We start from the raw sequence: 12,282 nt of genomic DNA, 5'->3' as shown, positions 1-12,282 counted from the left end.
AGCCGATTTAACCAAAGCTTCTTTTTCCTTCTTTGGTCTTTTTTTGCTTTTGTATCTGATCCTTTCTTTTAATAGAAATATCTGTCTCAACACGCCAACAGTTACCGTAAATCGTTTGTCTAGCTATTTGACATCAAATAGCTGTCGTTGTTTTCTGTTTAAAATTTGCCTTCGTTACACATTCTTGAACCACCTTGGCAAGTGTTGGTAAATACATGATTTTATTCAAATCTATTTGTTGAAGAACGTTGATACAAAAAAGTCAGTCAAGCAAACAGCCTCCCCACCTCTCCAAGCTAATTCTACCGCGGCTAAGAGATAGAATTTCCGTTGCAGCATCCTCAGGGGTATTTCCATTCTATTCATTTATCATTTTTGTTATTTCTACGGAACTTAATGCAGCTCACTTACTAGGCTCCACATGGTTTTGACCATAGTTTCTTCAAACTCTGAACCATATTTTTTTCTCACGTTGACAACCCAATCCTTTCCTTCCTTCCTTCCTTTCCACTGGAGCAAAAAAATTCCTTTTAGATTTTCCATACTTCTACATAACTGACGTAATGTACTTCGGACAATTTACAACTGCCAAATTACGAGAAATAATTAATAGCAACGTCTACTTTACTTGCTAATTTGTCTAAAAATGTATGGATTTTTTGTCCCTTTTTCATTAATTCCCGTGGTAGCTGCGTTGGTTATTGCGGGAACAACACCAACCACCTTTCTAAATAAGTCATATCTGGAATTCCAGGTCCAGGAAGGAATAACTGCGAGATTTGATTAATTCAATACCTACTTTGTTTGTTTGGTGGTACTACCGTGTTTCAATTTCATCACCATCACTCTAATAATATCTGCCAGCATTAATGTATTAATGATTAATATTGCAATTCTGAAACCGTCCACAGTCCATTGAATACCTTGAAGATCCGCCATCCAACAATTTTCTGCATTTTCTACTGCCATAGCTATTGCCCAACAGATACTAAACGTGAAGGTCAATACTAGAAACAAATAATTTAATGAGCAAATTCTTGTAATTGCAAAATGAATTCACTGAACCGAAAGTGAAGATAGTTTTTTCATAACTATAAAAAAAAGGTGTTTTTTTTTCAAAATTATCACGTTTAAAACGTATTATAAATACTCAATCAATAGAAATGATTATCCCTGTACAAAATTTAATTACAGCTAATCTATAAGATTAACGATTGCGGTTTATTCAGTTTTGTTTTGTCTTAGTTATTAAAGCACAGAAAGCGTACTGGGTTCTGCTTTTCCAGCACTACAATAGATCAAATGGTTCAAATTTTTTGATTCTTCTCACTATCCCACGTAGGTCAGTTCAACTTACACGTTCTCTTGGTTTCGAAGACGTTCACCATGGTTATGTTATTAATTGTTAAGATGTCCGACTGTGTCGAATGTTACTTTTAGGAACACATCACAAAATTTCTTGTTTTCTAAAGCTTTTTCTAAATGACTAGGTAACTAAAGTAGTTAAAACAAACGTTTTTTGTTAATAATTATATGTGTCGTGGCTTTGATGGACAGACTATGAGGAAGGACAGGATTGAAGAACAAATACATGGAAAAATAAGGTAAGAACAGACAGGATTGCCAACAGGAAGGTCTACAATATATACAATTCAAAAACTCCTAGAAAAAAAGCCGAAAATAAAAATGCGGCATATTTGGTACAGTTTTGGGTCAAGGTATTGAAAACCTGCAGGTGGAGTATATATGGCTTGACCAGAATGGACAAACAGCATCCTCAGTGCTCTTGATTCTCGATGGAAAGTCAAACCAAAAACATAGAGTTGATAGATCTAACAAAACGTTTTGGAACAACAATAGACATTTTATTTTTGGTTTTTGTTACATTTGATTATTTTCATTATCAAAGTTTAATCATTTGGCAATAATTTTATGTATTTTCCATTGAGTTGTCCCGTCTCCCCTTAAATTTACACTAAAAAAACAAACTAGTATTACAAATATGTTCCTCTACGTCTAGAATTTATCGATCTAAAGAAGGCTTATGATACAGTGTAAAGAACAGAAATATGCATAAAAGAGCTAGAGCGTTTAGCTTTTCTTCACTTAAAATCGGTAACGAATAGTTCTTTACTTGTATTAATCATGAAAAGCTGGTGATATTCATAATGAACACACTGTTTACACTACCACTACACTATCACTCACAATTACACTGTTTGACGCGCGTTTCGATAACCATGTTATCGTCTTCAGAGACTTCAGTTTACAGTCTCGGAAGTCTGAAGTCAGATTAACTGTAAACTGGAGCTTACTACTCTCAGTCTTTGAAGACGATAACTTGATTATCGAAACGCGCGTCAGACAGTGTAATTGCGAATATGCTGGTACAGACACAGCAATAGAAAGTGTTGTATCAAAGTTTGGATAAATTTTTACTACATTCTGTTTTCGCAGGAACAAAGACTAATCATTTATAATTAGATTTTCAAAATTTTTCCCTTAGAAACGATGGTTTCAACTCACTGAATTTTTGAACAGAATTTGCCGTCTCTTGAAATTTTTGGCTCTAGGATACAGCTTACTCAGCCTACTGGTAAATCCATCACTGATTCGTAGAGCTTAAGTAACGATTCAAATAGAAATGGAATTTCTTAGAAATAACATTACTTTTAAAAATCTATCGATCAATTTTAAAAAATAATTACCAATTGAAAGTTTTTGATCTGTTTCAATGAAATAAGTTGAGTATAATTCAATTTTATTACCAAAGAAAATATAAACTGTCTAATTTGAACGTATAAACAATTCAAATTTTATTTTCTGGAATGATTCGCAGAATAACGGATAACGAATCATGTCAGCAATAAATTTGAAATAAGTAAACGACGTTTCGTGCCATCAAAACGTTATTCAAATAAATTTACTAAGCAGTTAACAAAGCAAATTGTCACTAAAGAGTTCAAAGAGTTATTATATTCATCGGTATTTTTGGAATGTATGTTTTCTTTTCAAAAGTATCTTGCAGAGACAAAAAGTTAATATTGGAATAAACGCAATGATTTTCTTACAGTACACAGATCGATATAACCAATTAGTAATAAGAGAAAAAATGCATTTATTAGAAGAAATTACAAAACGATTAAATCTTCAAATTGATGCCCATCTTGATCAATGCATTTATAGCAACGTTTCTCAATGGACAGGTAAGTCCGCCGAGGCATGTTAAGATCGGGAGTGCTGGATCCTTATCCATTTGCCTACGTACTTCGAGCATTTCCAGATTAACTTTGGCTCGTCACGCGGTTAAGCCGGATTGACCGTACCGTTCAGCTCAAAGGCTGGTTCATCCGACCACAAAATGGAATGCTGGAACTGCAGACCTCAACCGAAGTACCTTTCACAAAATTCCAATCAGATTAGTTCGGCTGCTCAACTAATTCCAGCGCCAATTTTCTCGTTAGTGGTTATAGATACGACCAGAACGCGGTGCGTCGGCAACAGAGCCCGTTTTTAAGAATTTTTGTTACGTATTTAACATTATTGAAAGATTTGGTAGCGGCGAGTTCGGAAATTGTTGTTGAAATTCGGTAAACGCAGTTTCGTAATCTTCATTTATACACAGATAAGACGTAACAAAAAAACTCTTTCTTGAAGCGGTATTCATTTTGCAAACGCGTCTACAGGACGAGCACGAGTTTCCATGACACAGACACAACTGTCTAAAGAACGATCATACTTCATTTCAATCTTTTCCGGTACATCAGTTTAAGAATTCGCTTCAACGTGAAACATATATTTTCTATAGATAAGATTCTATCCTGTTTAATTCCTGAGCTCCTCTAGAGTCGCTGAGCTCCAGCTCCCTTATCATATTATGGTGGTCTCTTTAGTGATTCCCATGTGTTTGGTTTCTGGATTTTTGCCCATTCTTTTTCTGGGATTCTGTCGAAATGATTTCTCTTTACACGTTTACGTTTTCTAACGCATCTCACCACATTCTCAATTCGTAATTTTTCTCTAACATCCCGACTTGTCAAACTATTTCTGCGGTTCACTCCACCAATTCTTCTAAGCGTTTTCATCCCGGTCGTTGTCATTTTTCTTTTCGTTTTAAATGTTTCGAATCCATTGTATTCAATTGCAGGTGGTGGATTGCGTCAATTGCTTTCCTTCCAACATATTGATCAACAAAATATCTGGTGATAGAGTCCTTATTACAAAAAACATCCAAGATCTACAGAAAAACTTCGACATCTTGATTTATACACTAAAGTAGTTTGGGATCAGAAATATACGAGCATAACAACATCAGTGTCATCTAGCAATGCTGAAATTTGGGAGGATCAGAAGCGACCATCAAATATGTGTACAACAACTGAGTCTCTACGACTCATGGAAGGTAGGTTTTTGAAGTCGATGGACCGTTGAATTTCATGTACTTTGGTGTTGTAACTTGCTCAGTGATTCGCCCATCGGTCGCGGATGGAACGTCTTTGTGGAGGTTAGCCGTCTAACCTTCTTTTGCAGTTTCATCTGCAAGTTCATTCCAGTATAAGACAGTATCCAGATTAAAGTAAAATCTTGCAAGAGGATCAATATTCCGATTATTGAATGTAAATTGGCTGCAATAAAATCTACCTCGTCCTCAGATTTAGATAAATCAGCATACAGAATTTTATTATAGTGGGTGGAATTGAAAATATTCAGAAATCGTTGTTTTAGTATATCGCACTTAGAAAATACGTTTAGAGATGTATTAAATTTTGATTGTTGCTTTCTCCAATGAGGATAGGATGAGATATGAATGGGGTTGTTACAGATATGTTAATATTGGTTATGAGTGCTGATAGAATTGCTGGCGGTTCCCTCCAGAATTACTGGTGTCAGATCAACGGAGAATAAACTGAATTATCAGATTGTACTGAAACTTTTGCACAGTATGACATGACAATTAGCCATAGGGGAGGTTCATTGGATTCACGATTGATGCTTCCAGAAGGACTAGAGTTGAAATCTCCATCGATCCGTGCTTAATCTTGATGCTTTACTGAAGTTATTGATTTTTGACTTGGCGGCTGAGAAGTGATAAACAGTTGAAAGGGATTCCTGACTAAGTTTATTTACCTCTTCCGCAGAGATCTGAATAGGGGGGTTACTTAAAGAGCAAATCATATCACGTATGGTTATTATGAAGAGAATTGGATTTATCCTTGGGGTATGCTATTATCTAGTTAGTGTTTATAGGAGAAAATCAAAAACCAATATTGACTTAGTGTCGTTCTGTCGAAGGTAGCTGGGATTTCCAATAAAAATCAGTTAAAAGGAGTAGGGTTTCTGGTGACTGAAGTGTTAACACTCCAGATCACTAAACTGTTTGAAACAACTCGATGGTACTTTAAAAATTCGTGCTGAACATCGAAGAGCCTGGACAGGGCACTTCTACGTACTTAACTAGTAAAATCGGATTGACGGGGTTTATTCAATTTAAGTCCAGTGAATAGAAGCTCAGTGCTAATTCAAATAGTTTCTATATTGTTAATTATACTGGAATCTGTAGATTTTAACGCAAGTTATTTAATTCTTATTATACTTTCCTCGCTTGATGATCTGGTAAATTTATTCTATAGGTAAAACAAATGTCATTTTCCATCTTTTTTATTGTTTTTTTCTTATTAAAACGTTTTATTTTTGTTATGCTATGTTATTTTGTATGATAATCATCTATTAATTTAATTAATTATACCATTTAATCATTGTTAAGATTTGACAGCTTGACATTGACGCGTGTACAAAAATTTGTGCGAACGCTCTCTAGTAGAGAGGCCAAGAACTCATGTACCATTAAACATTGTTTAGTGAATATACGAGGAGTACGAATTTTAGCAGTTGATACAATTGAACATTAATAGTAGTAAACGTTAATTATAGTATACAAATAGTATACTTCGTTGGGAAACTCGATTTTTCCGTTGGCGGAGGTCTGTTGACTTTTAGCAACAAGCTTTAGAAAGTTGTTATGAAATTTTTGAGCACTTACCAGTTATTCGGATAGAAATTTTTTTGCTATTGAAAGTTTTAATTAACAAAAGAACGAAAAACAAAAAAGTTAAGTGAAGATCCAGACTATAACTGATGAAGATGTATTTCCAATACGCAGGTTCTTAATAATTTGATAAGTTATTCGTCAATATTCAATTTGGTTTTTACTTTGGACCAATCGGCTAATCGTGGTCGATCTATTGGAGTTATTAGTAATTTCTTTTTCTTTGTATTCAAGTTAATCGTTTCGATAAACCATTCTGTCCAATTTTCAATCATACTAGATCTCTGACATAAATTTTTACAAATAATTTTACAAAACAAAACGTTGCTATCGTTGTTTTCTATTGAAAATTTATTTCAGCACATTGGAAAGTCTTGCTGAATATTCAATTCGATTTGTTACAGAACCACTTACAATTACACTGTTTGAAGGTTTCTGAAGGAGTTAACTTGGTAATCGAAACGAGCGACATTGTAATTGTGAGTGTTGGTGAATGTTTTTAGTATAAATAAAATGTCTTACCTGCTAATGTTATATAAATATAAGCTCTTCTTATTTCTGTTGCGAATGCTCTCACAATAACTTTATGTAAATAAAAAGCGTCCAAAAACATACAACCATAAATTGAATTGATGGCAGAGGTTTCCAGAAATGCCAATATCCTACACCCGACGCCGTTCTCTTCCATTCTATGATGGCTTAATGTTGAAGATTTCAAAGCATCCAGAATTATCAACTCTTTAGACATTATCGTCAGCACATTTCTTATAACGATTGCAATCAATAAATTTCTGTGAAGGATAACTCGAATTGTTCTTCGTAGTTTTTCGAATATTAAAAATATTATAATTGCCGGAATACAGAATCCGATACAGATGCTCAAAAATATCACGTGGAATTTGTACCTTTTCGTATATACAGGAGCCATAGCACAAGTTGTATAATCCGTTTGCTGGATCCATTCAACTGTTTGTGTTGTTTCGTTCCAGATACATTTTTTTTCACTTTCTACTACAAAGAGAATCGTTTTAGAGAAAATAATTAGAAAGCATAGATAAAGAGAAACAATTAATCACACTAGTCAACAGAAATAAGAATAGTTTTGTAAATAAGTAGTTCTTGGACGCTGCATTCGCTATAAAATACAGTTTATGCAATCAAATATCCCACGATCAAGCCCTTGATCTCCTATTTGTAGAATCGAAGAAAGTATATGACAGTGTACCATTGAATTGATGCAACAACACTTGAACAGCCAGACTTGACTACTTCTATACCGACAGATGTATAAGGATATTCATCCAGAACTAACCAAGCAACAGAAGTTCACACATTTTACGAAGATGGTTCCAGATATACCTTGCCTGACTTCCAGATGACTTTTGCTTGAAAAATATCCACACTGTCTCGCGGGGCGCCCCCTATACGCTTTCGACGAAAATCTTGAAGAGCCGAAGCGAAAAAAATCTTAGTAATCACACTCTCGCTTTATTCTATATTCACGTCCTCACGTTCTTTGACTCGCGGAGCAACAGGGAGGCGGGACAAGCGAAAACCAGATGATCCTCCTGGAGAGTCTCTATCGGGCATATATACATATCATACCATTATTTCAAAATGAACGATCTACTTACAAATACAGACGCCCTCTGGTGATTGATAGGCTTGGCTACTACAAGGTAACTTAGCAGTTGTATTTACTGGAGTCCTTGGGAAACACGACCACGCGTCCCATATCACTGGGCAATGTGTCGAACCTACAAAATATATTAAAATGACGAATCTTACAAACTCAACGTTGTTACGCTGGAGAGTACAAGAATGTCTATTATTGAGATCGATAAAGACATCGATAGCATTTTGTACAGGTAGTCTGATTTACAAAAATACACAATTGAAGTGAATATTATTTTCATTCAAATTTTTGCAAGTAGCAGCGCCGACTGGCTGTGACTTCAGTTCGGAGTAGAAATTCCGAAGGAGAGATTGTTACGCCACTCCGAAGAGACGCATAACGTCGAAACTAGTCAGTGGTTACGACTCTCTCCTTGTAATTGCTGGCCATTAGGGATGCCAATTTCAGCGGGTTGTGATTTACATCACGTTCTTTGGAGAAGGTGTAATACAGTATTCTTCGTGGTATTAGCCAGGAAAGTAGTTATTTCCTCCTTCGAGGAACGGGAAGAACAACATTTCTAATTAAAAAATTCGAAATAATACGTGTAAATAGATATTATGGTTTTTAATTGCTCATATATCACCTAATAATTTTATTCACACTTAACTTCTACATATTAAACACACCCCACGCCCACGATTTGTACTTAAATCCCCATTAGTATGCAAGATGACAGCGAGCCAGCAGCTTCTTCTCGATCTGGAGTCTGAATCTGAGGATGACAAAAGATTTATTATGTTACAACTACCAACAAAAAAAAAGAAGTAAAACAAATGAGTATTTGCGAAAAAGAGTGAGCTACGGAGAGTTCAAGTTATCTGGTGAAATTCCAGAAATATGTTCAAGGAGGCGTTTCGGTTAAACAGAAAACAGTTTAGTGAAGCTCATAAATTAATTGAATAGGATATTACTGGTCAAGAGTGCAACGCAAATAAGTAAATTACAAATGTTATTAATGGAATTTAGACATTAATTTAATACTACTAAATTGAAGTATTACAAATAAAATTACTCACCAACAGTAAAATTTAATTCTTTTGCTATGTTCTCCCACAAATCATCCTTCAGTTTTGCTCTCATATAATCTTCATGAGTAGAATCGTAGAGTACAGGAAAGGATCTCACAATTTCGATTGATTTTTCCATTTTTAAATCAAAAGAAAAACTGTTTGGTAATGGATGGTTTATTTAAAAGTAGCTACCCACGACCCACGAAACTGTGTTGCTAGTACAACTCGGTACCACGCGAACCAGGTTGGGTAGGAGCTGGCCGTGGGATGGGTTTAATATGCACCACTCCATTTGAAACAACGTTCTACAAAATAATCCACGCATGTGCTACGCGTGGGCTGGGTTCAATTTGCCTAATGGTTCGCAGTTGGAAATGAAGATGACACCAGAAGGCGTCTACGGCGGAATGTTTAACTACATGAATCAAGTAGCAGCGCCGGCTGGCTGTGACATGTTTATCTATTCATGATTTCCATTAGACTTGAATTTGTTTTGCTTTTTAGTAACTGTCAAATTAGGTCAATGAACAAAGTTTATGTTTAACATATCTCATTTTGATTAATTTAAAATCTTCACCATTAATTTCAATTTTCCTCTAATATTCACTTCAATTGTTGAGCAGTGTATTTTATTCGCAAATAAATTAGTTTTATACTTGAAGTTTCAGCTTTTCGTTTCGGCCAAATATTTAAGTACGAAAAAAATATACGATTTGAAAATTAAAAATAAAAGCTTACTATAGATAATATTTTCATTGTTCATAACATTATTACAACAATTTTCGGCTTCTTGGCAGCAAGATAAATAATTCGTAAACATATCGTCGTTCTTAAACGATTGCTTTATGTACTCAGCATCTTGTTGGATTTTATAATTGAAAGATGCGGTTATGTTGGGTCCAACCTACAATATCATAAAGTTTATCAAAATTTTCTCCCACTATTTACTCGTAAGTTCAAATTTTCTCTTTTATCAAAAAAATAGACGAATTTATTTGAATATTCATTGAAAGCATATAATTAACAAGAAACTGGGACATAAGTTTTGAGAAAAAATTGGAATTTCAACTTCTTTAGTTGCTCGTTTCGTTATATCGATAAACGCTAATTTTATTGTTCTTAAAATGTTATACAAACTTGAAATTCCCAATAGTATCCATATATAGATCAGTTGAACTGTTGCCCAAGATTAAAATTGTGAATTTCTTCAACGATCAAAGTGAGGAACGACTTAAAATCTAGTATCGAAATAGTCGATTTGTAATGTACCCCCTAGAGTATTTTACAAGAAAATAACGTTGGTTTTGTCTTTAATATTTAGCAATTAAAAAGAAGAATTTTGATCCAAATTACTTGCAATTGAAGACAGAAGTTATACAAGGATGATCTTAAATATTTTGAGATACAAGAAAGCCACTTTTAAACAAAATGATTTCAATGATATTCAAAATAATCACCACCTACAACAATTCACGTTTGTAACCGAAGCTACCACAATATAAAAGCTCGAAGCATGTAATATCTTGGAATACAATCAAAATATTGTCTTGAAACAGTTAACTGCCCCCAAGACGATCAAATAAATTGATAATCGTGATCGACAATTGGTTTCATTGATGCATTAATTGATCGTGTTGCAACTGAAACCCAATTGACGCCCAAATTGATCGTTTTTGTTGAATTAGCAGCCAGTTGTTTGACAGCTACAATAAAGGATATTTCGTTGGATCTCGTGAACTCCGAAAACATCGCCGATAAAAACTTTGTGTAGGATAATGTCCAATTTTTGGTTGAGTAAGATTGAAATCTAAACTAGATGCTAGATATCTTAATGTTATAGAAAGTATTTGGCTAGTACGGTTTGCAAAACGCATTATAGTATCTTGTTTTCCGAGACCTAGCGGCCTCGACCAGAGTGTTTTCCTCTACTTTTTTATTTTGGCATTTTTTTGGTTGTATACCGTTGTTTTCTTATAACTTATGTCTCAAATCATGTTTTGTATTTAGAAATATTTTGATTATACTTACCAGAGCCATTGGGATCTTTATGGTTTCATTATTGAAAATTATTTCATTTGAAACTATTTCGTATCTTTTAAGTAATCTTGCACTATTGGTATAGTTATAGCAATAGTACCCTGCGAAGTAGTTCCATAATTGTTGATAAATATATTGCTGACGCAATAAACAATATTTTTGTTGTTCCTGGATAAAAATAAAAAAATAATTTCGATATTGCTACACCAATATCCAATGTTTTTTTGCAAATATTGGGACAATCTACAGGGGCTGAGACCACATTCTTTCGAGGTGTGAAACACAAAGAACTCAAGAGGGGAACTCCTGAAATAGAAGACGAAGATCTCCGGCAATTAAAGCCATCCCACATTCCAGACTTCTTAAAATCAGTGGGGTTGATGGAAACATTGGGTTCTTCAATATTGCAGCAAGGAAGGGGGACATAATAGATCATTTGGGTTGTAGTGTATACCTAACCCTAAATCCAAACATACATACATCCTCTAAAATATCCGCAATACTTAAAATATTCTCTATAATTAAACGATAGGAGTTTGGTAGCCGATTCTGATGAGTTGCTCAATATAACTGTTGAGCCAAATAACTTTCATTCTTTACATAACTCAAAACCTTTGCATGTGAATTGAGGCGGTATCAAATATTGATGGAATAATGATTTGTGCATAGAACTATTGAATAATAGGGTGATTATCAATCTCAGTGGTCGACCAAATTAAGTGACGACTCAAGAAAGGTTAAAGAAAATCCACGAAGCGATGGATGATCGTCAACTGAAAGTGCGCGAGATAGCAGATATAGTAGACATTTCAAAAAGTGTGGTACATCGCATATTAAGTAAAAATTTGGATTTGAATAATTTGGATAAAACGTACGTCCATCAATTCAGACCCGAAACAGTAGACTGGAGTCAAAGACCGTTCCATCTTCAGGAAAGTTTATTGATTCGGTTTTTTGGGATACGCGTGGAATAATTTTCATTGACTATCTTGAAAAAGGAAAAGCTATCAATAGCAAGTATTATGCAACGTTTAAGCAAAAAAATTAAGCAAAAACGGCCGCATTTGACTTGTAAGAAAGTGTTGTTTCATCAAGACAATGCATCAGCTCACATACCAGTTATTGCAATGGCCAAAATTAATGAGTTAGAGTTTGAATTACTACCTCATGCACCCTAATCGACAGATTTAGCCCTCTCGGATTATTTTCGTTTCTCATATTAAAAAAATGGTCAAAGATTTTCCAACAATGAAGAAGTGATTTCAATTAATGACTATTTTGGAAATCTTGAAGATTCTAATTGAAAATCAACGCCTAATTTGCTTGCTAAGCTGTCTAAAAATTTTGTCCCCACACCTTTATACCAACGCACAGTGAAAGATTAAAAAAAATAGTGACAGAATTGGACAGTATAGAAAATAAAATCAAGCGACAGAGTTTATTGTTTCATTGTGTGTGTGTTTTTTTAAATATTGAGCTGGATAAGAAATAATTAATGAATTAGAGTTTGA

At 34.4% G+C, this 12,282-nt stretch overlaps 2 protein-coding genes across 3 annotated transcripts in view; one reads left to right on the top strand and one right to left on the bottom strand.

The window, feature by feature from the left end:
* The window catches only part of LOC130452771 (A disintegrin and metalloproteinase with thrombospondin motifs 3-like), a 93,754-nt gene that overhangs the window by 54,168 nt on the left and 27,304 nt on the right, over positions 1 to 12,282 (top strand). The window lies entirely within an intron of this gene.
* Positions 1 to 12,282, bottom strand: part of LOC130452791 (corticotropin-releasing factor receptor 1-like) — a 48,092-nt gene that overhangs the window by 34,351 nt on the left and 1,459 nt on the right. The window contains exons 2-6 of the mRNA XM_056792242.1: positions 10,763 to 10,939; positions 9,473 to 9,638; positions 7,681 to 7,803; positions 6,569 to 7,057; positions 800 to 1,007 (exon numbers count right to left, since the gene is read on the bottom strand). Coding sequence (XP_056648220.1) covers positions 800 to 1,007; positions 6,569 to 7,057; positions 7,681 to 7,803; positions 9,473 to 9,638; positions 10,763 to 10,939 — 1,163 coding nt within the window. The remainder of the gene's footprint in view (positions 1 to 799; positions 1,008 to 6,568; positions 7,058 to 7,680; positions 7,804 to 9,472; positions 9,639 to 10,762; positions 10,940 to 12,282) is intronic.

This window comes from Diorhabda sublineata, chromosome 1, assembly GCF_026230105.1.
Source record: "Diorhabda sublineata isolate icDioSubl1.1 chromosome 1, icDioSubl1.1, whole genome shotgun sequence".
Taxonomy (NCBI): Eukaryota; Metazoa; Arthropoda; class Insecta; order Coleoptera; family Chrysomelidae; genus Diorhabda; species Diorhabda sublineata.
Note: the sequence above shows the minus strand (reverse complement) of the source record. Positions and strands in the feature narration are given on the sequence as shown.